General features: G+C 41.9%; 2 protein-coding genes across 7 annotated transcripts in view; both read right to left on the bottom strand.

Moving 5' to 3' along the window:
- The window catches only part of LOC125763156 (FERM, ARHGEF and pleckstrin domain-containing protein 2), a 28,664-nt gene extending 18,465 nt beyond the window's left edge, over positions 1–10,199 (bottom strand). The window contains exons 1-9 of one of the 5 annotated variants that reach the window (XM_049425989.1): positions 10,010–10,199; positions 4,238–5,366; positions 3,764–4,094; positions 3,536–3,659; positions 3,222–3,465; positions 2,979–3,139; positions 2,829–2,903; positions 1,306–1,418; positions 279–605 (exon numbers count right to left, since the gene is read on the bottom strand). In XM_049425989.1, the coding sequence (XP_049281946.1) occupies positions 279–605; positions 1,306–1,418; positions 2,829–2,903; positions 2,979–3,139; positions 3,222–3,465; positions 3,536–3,659; positions 3,764–4,094; positions 4,238–4,438 (1,576 nt within the window). In that variant the 5' untranslated portion in view covers positions 4,439–5,366; positions 10,010–10,199. The other 4 variants (XM_049425988.1, XM_049425993.1, XM_049425990.1 and 1 more) reach the window with 4 other exon arrangements.
- Positions 10,200–10,302: 103 nt separating this feature from the next.
- On the bottom strand, positions 10,303–14,222 carry LOC125763157 (replication factor C subunit 1). Of its 2 annotated transcripts, XM_049425994.1 has the most exons (3): positions 14,073–14,222; positions 13,840–13,930; positions 10,303–13,781 (listed from the first exon to the last, which is right to left on the bottom strand). In XM_049425994.1, exons 2-3 carry the CDS (start codon positions 13,846–13,848, stop codon positions 10,629–10,631), a joined length of 3,162 nt encoding a protein of 1,053 aa, XP_049281951.1. In that variant the 5' UTR covers positions 13,849–13,930; positions 14,073–14,222; the 3' UTR covers positions 10,303–10,628. The 2 variants fall into 2 exon arrangements, with proteins under 2 accessions (XP_049281951.1, XP_049281952.1); XM_049425995.1 differs by lacking the exon at positions 14,073–14,222 and having other exon boundaries at positions 13,840–14,045.
- Positions 14,223–15,009: the final 787 nt, after the last annotated feature.

Genomic DNA, 15,009 nt, shown 5'->3' with positions numbered 1-15,009 from the left:
AAACGATTGTAGAACCAAATATAAATAAGATTTATCGAGTAAAATATCATTATGTTAAAATAATAATTACGGTAATTCATAATGTTGCTGTCTTAACTTATTCAAAAATACAATATCCTAAGAAATTCTGTAAATTGTGTAAAAATCCTCTTAAATGTAAATAAACCCGCAATGTTAGATACAAAAACGAATCAAATTCAACACAAACAAAAGCAAATTTAACTAACATAAAATTAATATGCCAGCATTTTTATCAGGCTGAATTTGGATCTACTTACCGGAACTGTGACCGTCTTGACGTACACGAGCCCGATCGACTTCTCGCACATGGCTGCTGCTGTTGCTGTTGTGGTATGGCGAACTCCATGTGCCCCCCGGGGATGCAGATTGACTCGAGTCCTGCAGCGGCGTGTGACCCGAGCCCTCCATTCCCATTTGCTGGGTATAGCTCTTCATCGGATAGGTCTCCACCTGGGCTTCCGTGAGCTGAGAACGATTGTGGCCGGTAGGACTGCTGGGTAGGCGATCCACCTCCATATCCACTTGTCTCCTCGTCTGAGAAGGCGTCCTCAATACGTTGCTCTGACTGCGACGTTCCCATTCCGCTGCAACCAAAAAACCACTCATCATAACATAGTCATTCTGTACATGCACACAGTTGCATGAATGAAAACAGTCGTGCAGACAATGATCGATTCCATTATTGCGCGTGCCATTGTGTTTAGTGACACTGCTTTGGTGCAAACGTAGAACGAGACCTCTCGTTAGTATGCTATATTTAGTTGTTGGATTTATTCATTCTTGTTTGCGCGAAATGGACCAAATGCAGGTGAAGGGTATTCAAAACATTATTATATATCGTTTCATGTAAGTATGTTGAGTGAAGAAAGCGTGCTTTACAATTTCTATAGCATATTTCAGCACTGCATTTTGCCCACTTGCTTTTGGGATATATTTCTAAACAGACTCAACTCTTAATTTGTACACAACATTTAGTGGTGAATTCTCACGAAACAGAAAACAGTCGTTTGTAACAACAAGACATCAATCAATGAAATAAATAAAATTACTATCATTGAAAGTACCAATAGTAACCTATCTCTAGGAAATAAATTGAACAACATTTATTGCAAAACTCTGTATTGTGGAAGGTGTGCTCCTGTGTGTGCAAAAGCGCACACGTGTGTTCGTGTATTAGAATAAATCTCACATAACAAAACGGTAGCCACAAACAAAACAAAGAACGGCAAAATTAGAAGAAATAGGAGATATAAGAAAAATAAACATAATAGAAATAATACAAACCGGTTTCGATCGGAAGTAAAGGATGAGCCGAGATGCTTTGATTCACATTACATGAAGTGCGTGATTGACTTCTGTTACTTGAATGTAGAGGACCCTGCCGAAAAGACTGAGACCTGTTTGTGATTATAAAACAGAGAGATAGAGAGACATATAGTAGAGAGGATGTGAAAGGAGTTGCGAATATTCTTGCTATTTCCACTTCTTATATTATGTCTTTCGAAAAAATAATCCCCAATCAATTAAAAAAAACAATGAAAAATCTACTAGTCTTAACAAAAAATCTCACACACTTAACTAAACCCAACAAATAAAAAAATATCAATATTTTTTTTATAAAAGCATTTTTTTCTTTTCTTTCGTTTAGGCTATGCGATGTTTTTTAAAAAATGTTCCATTTAAGTTAAAATATTTTATGACTTTCTATAACTATGCACTGGAATACTTCAGAATTAATGGTAATTATGAACTGGAAAGGATATATTGATGTTCTATGGATTGGGAAAATGGGAACAGATGAAAAAAAAACAGAAAAATAAAATATGGAAGATGTGTGTGAGCTAAGTAACAATAAATCAAAAACAGCATGAGCTCTCTTCTCTCAGCGGGGCCTTATTTTCCAAAACAATAACGATATCATATATCAAAAACCCACGCTAAAGCTTGTTTCTTGTTTGTTTAAAATAAAGTCATAGTAGCTACAACTACCAATCCGCATGTTTTAAAACCACCGTAAACCAGTTTTCTTAAACGAGGTCATCATAATTACATTAACACATTATAATTTAACATATCAGATAATTAAAATAAATTAACAAAAACAACGAAACAAGCAAAACAAACTGAAATAAATCACCATTCGCTAATATGCTACGTGAGATATTTTACAGATGACTTGTAGTAAAATTATGGAGCAAAGCTAACATTGTTGCGATGTAATTTGTCAAAACGGGCGCATACGAGAAACTGAAGATTCATTATTTGCAATACTTTGCCTGACACAAATTTACTTAAAAAGGATATCTATAAACACCATTATTCTCTTATTAGTTCAATCAACAATCAGCCTAAGCTTCAAAATCAACTCATCAATACAAACATATTACTAAACTAAAAAAGCGACTAAAATATGTTACGTATAAATGACCATTTACGAACACTTCACATTGGCAGCTGTATTCGCAGATTTTTATACAACTCAATAAAACATGTTGACGAAAAAAAACACGATTATCAAACGATGATCGATCCGATTCTAATAATGAGAACTAAATTAATTACTTCGAAAAGATGAAATGACTTGATGAAATGATTTGTAATGAAGTTGAGAACTAATAGCTATTATACAATGCAAATTAATTACAAATCATTTGAAAGATTTGTAAACAATCTTTAAACGTCTTATTTATCCTAAAGATAGAGATAATCCTAAAACAGATCAATTCAAATACAAGAAGAGCTCAATGTTTCTCTGACGCTCGGCGCACTTATAAACTAATTGCTTTCGCCGTAAACACAATTCTTACCTTTGAAATGTTTGTCGCTTTACGTAATTGTCGCGCACAAATTCTATAATTTGTTTTTGAGTTTTTCCGCTATACCTAAAATAATGGAAAACAGATTAAAGTTAGAATCGTTATTGATATTCGCAGCGTATTATATAAACTAAAACCAACCTGAATGAGCTACCTCTCGACAGTACCCTTGCTTTGCGACGCTGCACATTCTGAACGGCAGTGCAACGGAAAAAGCCATGATTTTCAACACACTTTTTCCAAAAGTTCTTGCACTCATTACGACCCTCGAAGAAAAATTCAACTGTATCTTTGTGGTACACCTGCAATGGAAGCAATAGTATACAATATCATACTATACAATCGAAAGGCGTCTGGCGAAAGTGACGAACGCCATTTACTTACATAATTTTCGGGATGTAATTTAATCAGGAAACGTTTGCGTTTGAATGATATTTTTCGAATCTTCGCCCATGAGAAGGTATTGATTCTCGTTATACCTTGAAAAACGGCAATGCCCATGTGAGCAACGGCCAGATTCAATGGGACGCCATCGTGATCTTTGGCAGGGTGCATCTTCATGCCGTACAGCTCACACCGTCGCGCCGTTTCTAACAGATTTAAATCTGCCTCAGCCGGCGATTGACCTCTGTTGTGCAGTTTAGAGTTAAAGTTAGTAATGTTGCAGTAGTTAGCGAGAGTCTACAAATCAAACTTACACATGCTTCTTGTGGTTCTCCATAATTCGTCTCTGCATTGTATGATCTTGTTGGGGCACAAACCGGTACGAGGACAGATAGGTATGATCAGGATAGTCTTCTGCTGCATAATCTCCACAGGAAGCTGTAATGCAAACAAGAATGAGTATCATTATTGTCTATACTTCCCGCTGCACATTCAGACAGCCGGACAAATAAACAACGTTACAAAGGAACGTGTGCCTCTACCTTGCACAATGTAGCTCGCCATAAGGGCTGCTGTATTGTCGTTGCATTGTAGGCTCCCGGTGGCAAGATCACGCTTCACTTGCAGACAGAACAAATAGCGTGTATATTCTTCTTCCAATTGCAGTGGATCAGGCGTGTAGAACTTTACGCAGAACCGTAACACTGGTTCTATTAACGATAGACCGACCTGCCGGTTGAGGGACTTTTCCAGGTCCAGCCAGTATTTGGTGCCAGATGGTGCTTCTTGGTACTCCAGCCCAAAATAATCGGCTTCCAGTAGATTTAACTGTCGGCACACTTGTTCAAACAGCACTTTGCCAGTCGCTTTTGCCTGAGAATAAAACAATTGCATTAATTTTTCAGACGGCTGATAATTGTAGTTCATGAATCGTTACGTAGCTTGATTTTTATCGTTTTTACCTGCAAGCACAGCTAATAGTCAATTTTATATTATTTGTATTATTCTGTACATACCTGCACTTGAAACATGGTGACAGAATCATCCAACATTTGGATGCGCACGGCTAGCTTTTTGCCTCCGCGAGAATGAGATGCTGACACAGTTCCATCCACACCTGATGGTGTGCTTAGAGAGTGAATCATCCTGGTGCCAGACAGTGTACCAACACCGGAACTACCGCCACCTGCAGAAGGACCCATTGAATCCAGCGACATTTTGAGGGTCTTTCTGCTGCAGAAACTTTACACAAACGAATTTCTAAAAAAATCCTTTTCCACTACCGCTTCTATCACAAGCTTAATGTTGACCACAATGGTTCGTCTATTACGTCTGTTGGTATTTTTTGGCACTGATTTCATTCACGCTCTTGAGCAAAAAACAAACATCAGCCGAACAGGAACCGTCACAAGACGAAATTCAGCTAGCCGCAGCTCGAACATACTCAACTTGATCGCGCGCACTTGATCACGGAAAAACAAACAGAACATGTGTCGTTGCTCGTATCGTAATGGTGTTCGTATACGAAAAGCCCCGCGATTCAAACACAAACTACACAACCAAACAACAAACAACCAGAGCTCAAAGTAATTCACGCCGCAGATGCAATCGGCACAACAGATGATTCGATTTCATAACTCGCTGTCTTATAACCGACAAATAATTATTGCTTCTAATTTTAACATTAAATTTCAATCACTCATCGGAACACAAACTTATACACAAAGTTTGACCACACGCACGAAAACAACTTTATGCCGTGTTAGACACAGGCGTTACACAAATCAACAAAACATAACGTGTACAATAAAATCATAATCGTAATATTCACTGCTTCCTGCTGCGACACTTTTGGATGATCGATTCAATTTCGCTCACTGGGTTGTTATTTTACTCTCTATTTCTTTAATCTTCGACGAACTAAAACTGCTGCCACTACTACTATTCGTTGACACTGAATGATAGTGGTGTGTGATCTTCGATTTTTCTTGTTCTTCAACGTAGCAGTGATGGAATTTTATGTACACAACGATTTCCATCGACCCGTACTGCTGTTCGTTGATGATTTTCGGTAATGAAGGCCGGGTAGGGTCGCGTGTTTCGATGGTTCATTGTTTTATTTGTTTGTAATTGTCGTTGAATGCCCTAGAAAAACAGATAGAAATTTAATTAATACAATATTAAATAAAAGCGTAATCATAAAATATCATCATCAAACTCATATATAACATAATTCCTCTGCTTAAATGTGTAATTTCTTCCACAAACTGTACTTCAGCTGCTACAACGATTAATTTTACTGGTAATTGATATCAATTTAACTTGATCAATTATAAACGCTATTTAATTGCCCTTTGCTGCCATCAACAACTATTGCATAAATGCAACGAATGGCCATCCAGTTTCATCGTCAGAAAACGATGAGTTATACTGGGCCCTTCCGGAACTCGCTACACACACTTTCACATAAAGAGCATTCTTTTCTAATTTATCACATATCAAGGAATAAACCGCTCCCGTCGAAACAACTCATAAGACTCCGTTCGTTGCAGTCATGCATATCGAGTGCAGCCATTGCAAGCATGCGTTTACTTGCAACAATTGTCCTTTGGCCGCCATTGGATTGATGTACAACGGTGCTAGTCGAATGAACACATATAGTGCAGCACAGTTTAGAATTCACCGTGGGGAATCAGTTGTTTTTTTTTAAATAGATGGATCTCCTGGATAGAAAATAATAAGAGCCATGAGCAGTTAAACCTTCACCTGACGGTCGCTCTGCTAGCGCTATATCCAGCCACAGCTTTTATCCCATTATGCTACACACCAGTGGGTAAACGTGGATTCAGTGTGCGTACCTCAGCAACGCAGGTTATTACAAAGCGCAAGAGAAAGACAATACGAAATGAGTGACGAGAGTGGAAAGGCAAATTCAAAGTCAGTCAACCAACGGGGCAACGCATCCAAGCGCAAAGATGGTGTGTAAATAAACATTCCGGTTTCCGTGGCTTGTGAAAAACACTGATCATACGCAACGGGACCATGCCATAGAACAACACGCGCCGTGGAGGCGTACGACAGCGATGCCGATCCCATTTATAGCCATCGAACCGACCAACGATACTCGGGCGTTGTACCATACCGGCAAGGAGAAACAACCCCGACCGGAGTGGCTTGTTGGTTTTCATGCTTTTAATTATAATGCGGGAAATATGTGACTTCTGGAAGTCGCACTGACTCATCGTTCTCTTCGGCAAGCGCGTAAGTGCACATTTTATTTTACCGGTTCTGATACTAAACTTTCTCTCTCACTCCCGCTGTCTTTGTCATGGGAGGCAGAGAAATACACACGTCCGTCAAAAAGAACCAGTATGGACCCATAAAACGCAATGCACATCACACAACGAATTCTCCATCCGTACCTACCCTTTGCAGAGCGCTCCAACATAATCGGGTAAATTGTGCAAAACCCAACACCGGAACACCAGCGGGGCAAGAAGACGATGTGTTGGTGCATTTCTCAGCCTCCCACCCTCCCCTTGGCGTGGAAAAACAACATCTACGCTATCGAACGAAACCAGATCCGCTGCCTGGTTGCTTTGTAAGGTTTCTGGGCAAGCCGAAACGGACGTGTGCGCGAGAAGGTCGTCTTTGTGGTAAAGTAATCTTCTAACAAGAAACGGCATACAAAACGAAAAAAACACCCTTGGCAAATATAACCCAAAGGGAATGCATCGCAAGTAAACAGAGGAAAAACGACGCAAACGTGGTACGGTACAAATGGTTTTACAACGGTGATTATGTGGCAGAAGCTGATTGCCGCAATGGATGGACATCGTAAATGGAAAGCGAGTTTTCCATAAGCAAACAAATCTTCCGGCAATCTGTCTAAATGCTCTTTATGTGTGTGAGTGTATTTTCAGGAAGACAGAAGCTGGAACAAGACACAAAAGAACAAATACTGTAGTTAGGATGAAAAAATGGAACATTAGTCCCTATGTACCTTACATTACCATCAAGTGTCTTAAAATACTTGGTCTCACTTCTCCCAGATGGCCGATTACAGTAGCATAAACTCAATTCGGCAACTGCCACTACACTGAGAATCTTTCATCGGTCCATATGGATCATCGATCGCTGTGGAAGACCCCAGTTGCCCAGTTTCCTTATGCCTTGCTTTGGTTGCCACCAACACAACTTTCTGTCGCAGACATACACCAGAGACTCATAAAACATAAACATAATGGAGTAAAACACTCACGCCTCATGAAGCATTCGCTGGCTGGGAAAGCAATATTGCTGGTCAAAGAACCCGTGCAATATTCATCCATAATAATCCGACCAGAAGCTACTAATGGTCTGTTTGCATAACACAATGTAACGATGAGTAGAGGAGTTTTGTCCTTTTGCATAAATTTTACACAAATTCTCTACTCCCTGAGGTACGAACGTGAATCCATCGTACGTGCTCTAGGATCCGGGAGGACACACAGCCACTATCCGCACATCAACTCAAGAGGTATCTCAATAGCAGCTCTAGTAGGGAAACTATCGAATGATCTAGGAAGGGTCTACGATGATAAGGAGAATAATTTCTTCTGCCACCGTTCCTCCATCCGGTTTCTCCAGTGATTTTATCCTAGTCCGTCAACGTGACCTTTTCCAGTGAATAACGCTAAGCGACAGCGTGTCTACGGTGCAAATTGCAAACAATTGGTTCGTCAATTTGCTGACTGTGATAAATTTAACTTCACTAAGGCCGATACGATCCCGTCCCGTCTGAAGGTTGTTTGCAAATTCCCGATGGTGTTAATTCGATGTACACTTTCAGGTGTAGTTATTCCTGTGCGAAAAACCATTTAAAAGTTGTACTAAAAATAATTGTGTTACAACTGGCTTTAGATATGTAACTATTGCTACATATACTTAGTACTACTTCGCTGATCTTACTTCCTTCAGATGCGACAAATTGGTGAAGCATAGCAGACGATGAACCATTTTTCTAGTGGTTTCCTTTTCGCTCTAGTTTGCCTCAACCAGCAAGAAACCCGAAACTAGGTCACAACCCCTAGCACAATTTATTATTTACCCGCACGAGGACCATCTATCTCGTCGCGACCACTCTTCTCGAACTGTTCCTAAGTTTCTCTACACCACCATGGGAGTGAACCGCGCGATAAGCTCGATCGTAATTTCATGCCAAGATGGTTATTCTAATCAAATCCGTTTCTAAATAAGGAATGAGCAGCTGAATAGTTAAACTCTTCTTATAAAAACTTCTGCCACGCCACGGCACACAATGATGCAGAGAGGCATCCAATTTCGGGGCACACTTCTTGGCCAAGAACCCGATGAACGACCTGGGGCGACCTGATACGATGAATTTTACTCCCGAAACTTCCGCTCCAACCATTGCCTTACCATAGGAACTGACTGCGCACACGCATTCCAAAACGAACCTATCTCAAGACGTGGAAGGTGGAGCAAGGTGTGTGCGTGTATGTGTTGTGTGGAAAGGATTCGAGCGCAGGATATCCGTTTGATTATTTATCTTTCACGTTTCGTTTCGTTGCAGCCGAGAGTATGAAAAGCCATACTTTGCCACTTCAATAGAGTAAACACAGATACACACAGGCAACCGCTGCTGGAAATTGTCAACTAATCAACAAATCAGCTTATTTTGCTGCGTCTCTCTTGGTACTCCTGATTTAAAAAACACGGCACTGGCAGGAGAATGTGTGTGTGTGTGTGTGCGTATGTTTTCGTTGCAAAGGAGAATGTCCTTTCTCTCTCGCGTTGACACAATTTTGCCAGGACGAACTACCAACGACATTGGTGGTGGTTTCGTTTCCGTGTTGTACTATCCGCCGTCCCTGCCACCCTGCAACTGGTTCGGATAGGTTCGGGAAAATCTAGGCTAGGAGTCAATATAATCAACTTCGTCACCGTAATGACGTTGGCCAAGGGAAGTCGCGACAGCCTGTCTCCGACATTCTGATTGTCACAATTGTTTGCGTAGAACAATTACTAGGTCAAGCAGATCCCCGCCGCACACTGCCATCACTTGCTGCGCACCTTGGTTGAAGCAGGAAGAACACATTCATTACCCTATTCCGATCACGTACTATTCCGCACGTAATGCGCTGCTTGCCACTCACACCAGGTGCATCGTGTATTGATCTTCAACTGCGACAAGAGTGTCACAACAATCTGCTTCCCCGTAATCATCATCACGATTCGCGTTCTTGCAATTCACACGATTACCTGCCCTTTATCAGGGACTTATTCGTTCATCATTTTTATCGCCCTGACTACCACCGCCGAACATGCCGAACTCTCGGAGTAGTTCCTGGGGCAAATTAAAACTACCACAAAACCCGTATGTGCTCTATCTTTGGACCGCGATAACGTTGCTCCGCTGCCGTCGTCGTCCACACAACCATGCAAATACTTTTCGGCAGGGCAGTTTGCCTCTTCCCAACCCAGCCCTGTTTTTTTGTCCCAGTATTGTGCGATAGAACAGCAGAACGGAATGGTCCCAAAATTTTACACCTTGCTACGTGCTTTTTCACATCTTAACACAGCGATGGCGCACATGACGCGGAATGATGTGCAATCACATCGTTACAATCCTGCTAATTGCAACCATTCGGTTCAGATTCATGTTTTTCACGATCTCTACTGTCCGTGCTGTATGTATGGGAATGTGTCAGATCACTCTTCACCTCTGAAACGCAACAATAGTAACAACAGAGCAAAAACATGATATGTTTTCGTTTGCCACCTACTTCATGATGTTTTATCACTGACTATTTCGTGGCACAAAGCTAAAACTTACATTTTATTAGCACTTTTTCGTCACAGAATGACGCGCCCACTTTTCACGAGAGATTTTTTCTAACTGTATTGAACGCAGGTACGTCCACGGCCCTTTTTCACACCAACACACTGACAGCTACATTTGACGGACGCCAGTAAGATCCGTGGCAGAGAGGCTGCTTCATGTTCCATTTGTTTTCAATGACAGTTGTGAGTAACACTATTTCTGTTGCAGACCATTTCAAATTCAAATCATAGAATATACGATTTATGTTTCAGTTTTTATTTTCGATTTATATTTGATTCCCAGGTATTTGTTTCCGAATTCAACTGCATAATTATGCTATAAACTCTGTTCATAATAGCAACTCTGTGGCTGTTTAAATTGATTACCCAGTGTAGTTTACACTCGCAGGAATAATTGTGATAAAAAATACTTTTCTAATTCAATTTTCTCAACCTCGCCTGTGAGTAACTGTTGTTGGAAAAGATAATAAGTATTATTGATTTACAATGTTTTGAAAAATTGGCTTTTTTATGTTTAATTTCCATCGCAAGTGTCTCGCGATTCTATGCCTGACAAACAGCTTATTTTTTCTTACCCTTTGCACCGGTGGCTTTGGATGTGCTGGCCTTAGCGATCGCTGCTGCGACTGGTTTCTTCTTTATCTTGATAAAAGCATTATCATCGATCTTATCTTCGTTTTCCTCTGCATCTGAATCCACATTCGCAACGCCATCCTGCTCTCCTTCCGCTTCGTACAGACCCTCCATTTCTTCCTGTTCAGCAGTGTGAGCCTTCTTTTTCACTGTCGCCATAGCGGAATAGGAATACGGAGCAATAACCTTGTTGTAAGCCCGAGTCAAGGCAGCTTTTACTTTGCCATCGACCGCATCCAGCAGACTTTTACGTTTCGGCCACGTGCTTAACTCCACTAGCGAATCAATGTCTTCACGCAGAAGGCGATAATCTTTGATCACTTCCAGCGAATCGTGAACTCCTTCTGTACCACGCATCTGCAGAGGCTGCACGATCGAGCGTAACAAATGTGGTGCATAGTCGAGCCGTATGGCTAGCCTAGACCCAGAAGTAGCTACCCTGGTGTGATCATGTATTTCTTGCGCCAATCGTTTACGTTTGGTTGATTTGGAATTTTTCCCCAACCATCCCGGAAAATTGATTTGCCCAGTAAAGTTTCCCTCCATGAACTCTCCCGGCATAACCGAGCTGAACATAGCTTGCACCGGCAGCAACGTCCACGCCATGTTCGATCTGATCCTGCGTTCTACCATATCGCCACGGCTTAAACTATCCGCCGTCATTGCAATACGGTCCAACCACTCCGTTCTGGGTGCCTTCGGTTGAACCTTTAGATAGTTCTCTTGCACAAAGAGCGGCGCAATGTTGTAATCGTGGAAAAACAAATCTGCCTTATCGTTAAGCGTCATATTCTTATGATCCTCGGCCGAAAACACTTTCCGGATCACATCCCACGGGCCAATTTTAATGTCTTTCTTAGCAGAATTTGCTTGCTTCTTCGCTGTATCTACCGATATGGATGCGGCCACTGATTTCCCTGCACTGTACAGCGCCAGGTGATTCAACGTTTGCCGTACGTCACCTCCCGTTCCGGCAATGATCTCTTCCAGCACGCCCGGAGATAATTTCAACTGTTCCTTGAAGCACACGGACATCATGGCTCCTTTGATTTGCTCAACACGTGGTCGAGTGAAGCGCAAATCGAAACAGTAGTTAACAAGCGACCTTATCTTCGGGTGGTTGCGGTCGTTGCACATACAGATGATCGGAATATGGCTCTCCTTTATCAACGCGATCAGCTCCTGCATACCGCCACGGTCCTCATTGCCCGCCATACCGTCCACCTCGTCCATCAGCAGCACGTGCTTGCTAGAAACCTTGTCGCCTCTACCACCGAAATACCCAGCCAGGGACTTAGTGTTCAACAGCTCCGAAACCTCTTGCTTCAACAGCCGCTTGCTGCGTGTGTCCGATGCATTGAATTCTACCGTATCGAAGCCCAGCTCTTTACACACCAACGTTGCCGTAGTAGTCTTACCCACTCCAGGTGGCCCAGACAGCAAAGCGGCTTTAAAGGCTGCTCCGGTATCATTCTTTGCCCACGGATTCGGTTTGGCGTGTTTCTTGGTGCCATCATTGTTCTTGTACCAGCTCGACAGCCACACGGTCAACTTTTGAACGTTACTGTTCGCACCCAACTGTCCAATGATCTGCTTCGTACTGGTAGGCTTATACTTGTCCACCCAAGCCATATTATCGATACTTGTAATGTCCTTTTGGTAGTTAGTTAACTCAGGTTTCATGAAGCTTGCAGGTGTTGCGCGTTCGGTCGTCTTACGCGGGGAAATTTTTGTCATTTCCGCAGACTGCTTTTTGATGGGTGATTTTTCTTCCTTTACCATAATGGATTCCTTCAAATTGGCGGATTTTCGAGGCGAATGTGCATTTGGCGATTTTTCCACTTTTACTTCAATTGAACCTCTCTCGAATTTGCCAGGCGATTGTGTATTTGGCATTTGTTCCGTTTTAATTTTTTTCGTCTCTTTTACTTCACTCGGAGATTCGTTTCGTTTGATACTACTTCTGCTCTCCGCTTCCTTCGTTGGTTTTACTACGCTATACTTCTTCATCGGTTTCTGGCCGGACTTCACCCTTATCAGATCCAAAAGATCATCTTCACTTAGCGTTACAATTCCAAAATCTTCAGCCTGAGCGATCTTCTTCGGTCCGGCATCATCTCCAACAACCATGTGCGTGCACTTTTTCGACACTGCACCGACCACTTTGCCTCCAAGGTCCTTAATGACCTGAGCGCACTCATCTCGTTCCATAGACTCCAGCACACCGGTTATAACGAACTGCATACCCTGCAAACAGTTTGGCTTTCCCTCGGGAATCTCCTTCGAGCCTGGATTGGCCGGACCTTGACGGTTCTTAAACTTCTGATATAAAATAGCCGACAATCTTTTACGCTCATGACGCTCCTCATCGGTAAGAATAGATTCGTTTAGGTCTTTGTAATCTGGGACAGTGCTGTCATTCATTTTCCCTGCCTTGGTGTTGACTTTTCCCCCACCAGGCGACTGCTGTTCGAGAGATTTTTGTTTTGCAGGACTTTTCTTCAATCTAATATCGGCTGCGTCATTTATCTCCTTCTTTACAGCTTTCTTTTCCGGAGACGTTACCTTTGCCTTTTCCAGCACCGATACCAGGCTTGGCTTTTCCGGTGTGCCCTTAGCACTTGATTCGTTTCCATTTCTATCTTTCCTTACCATATTCTTATCAGGCTGCGGACTCACCGGTATAACATCATCTTCCTCGTCCAACGTCAGCTGTTCGGCTGTCTCGAGTGGTTTCCTTTTAGGAATCTTTGGCAACTCCACACGCTTCACCGGTTCCGAACTAAAAATGTCCGACACATTTACTGGGTTTAGCTTTTCTAATTTAGGTTTAGCAGTCGCAACTTTTTTCTTTGCAGGACTTTTTTCTTCCTCGTCAGAATCAATAACACGCCGCTTCTTCAGCGCACCGGCGCTACTTGATGAGCCGTCCTTCACAGCCTGTTTTGAAGAACGGGGCGAAGTTTTGGGGTCATCTTCATCGTCGCTAATAATTACAGCCTTCCTTTTGGCATTGGAAGGCTTAGGCGATTCCGGGGCTTTGGGTGGTTTCGCTCCACGGCCGAAAAATGAACGAATATCCTACAGACACAAATTCGATTAGTTATTGCGGTAAATAAACAGTGCGACTCATTCCTACCATGGACATGATTATCCTTTTTAACTAAATTACGCTCCTCGATTCTAGACGTTTTCACGCTGATTAACAAATGTTTCGGTATTTAGCAGAGCTGCGGAATAAAAAAAATATTTACACCACAATAAGTAATGTTTTATTGCGTTCCTGGTAACAGTGCGTCCTCAGCGGATGCGTATGTGTCATCAAAGCACATCCGTAAAGCGAGCAGTTTTTACGCAAAGAATAGCTCTTACTAAGAGGGTAAAACAATAGGAACACAGAGCACATAAATTTCCTGCTTTATCGCGTATTACGACACTAAAATCGAAACCACAAAAGAGGAGATGCTTGTTTTCGAGACAATACAAACAAATTCCGCGCAATTCAGAAGGTGACAGTTCCGTGATATGACGTTTTCGCTTTTCGCTCCGATTCACCTTTTCGGAGAAGATGAAATTCGCTCACATTGGGAGCGAACTAATTCTCTCCGGTCAAAAACTCACCGACACACACTCTCAACCGTCGTTTCTCCAATAACAACAACAAATTTAAAATGTTCGCCAAAATTTGAATTTTTCTCGCCTTGGCCGTTAAACCAGCGCATTTGGCGCGTGAGTGCATTTTTTATCGGATTTTCTAGGAACTTGAAATTACCATATATTGTTGAGCAGGTACGGTTATTAAGGATTTGTGTTTTGTTTGTAAGTTGATAAAAAATTATAATTTTTATGACGGCTGGTTTCGGCCGTTTTGAGTGATGCACAAAAAAAACGTGCATGGGTGATTGCTACACTGCACACGAGGAGTGTTGTGTGATATTTTCCTGTTCGGTTATTCCTTGCTACACTTTTTGGCAAGAAATTATTTGCCCCCCATTTGTCCATAAAAAACATCCTTCCTGTACATGGAAAACATACGGCACATTTCCTTGAAGCAGTCGACAGTGCATCATGGAAAATGCACTATAAGCTGAAACGGAACAACAAAACCTACAGCAATGATTGATTGAACATCTTCAGTCTACAGGTGGAAGGATTTCGAGATGGCGCCAGCGATTATTCGGATCGCGTGAACACAAAAACCAAATCAATCACAATCGAGCTGCGGTTTCGAGCGGATTCTTGAAAAAAAATCCAATCACGAATCGGAAAAGGAATCAATAAAAAAAACCATCAGCAAACGTTCAATTTA

Source organism: Anopheles funestus, chromosome 2RL (assembly GCF_943734845.2).
Source record: "Anopheles funestus chromosome 2RL, idAnoFuneDA-416_04, whole genome shotgun sequence".
NCBI classification, from domain to species: Eukaryota; Metazoa; Arthropoda; class Insecta; order Diptera; family Culicidae; genus Anopheles; species Anopheles funestus.
This window is presented reverse-complemented; position numbering and strand designations above follow the sequence as displayed.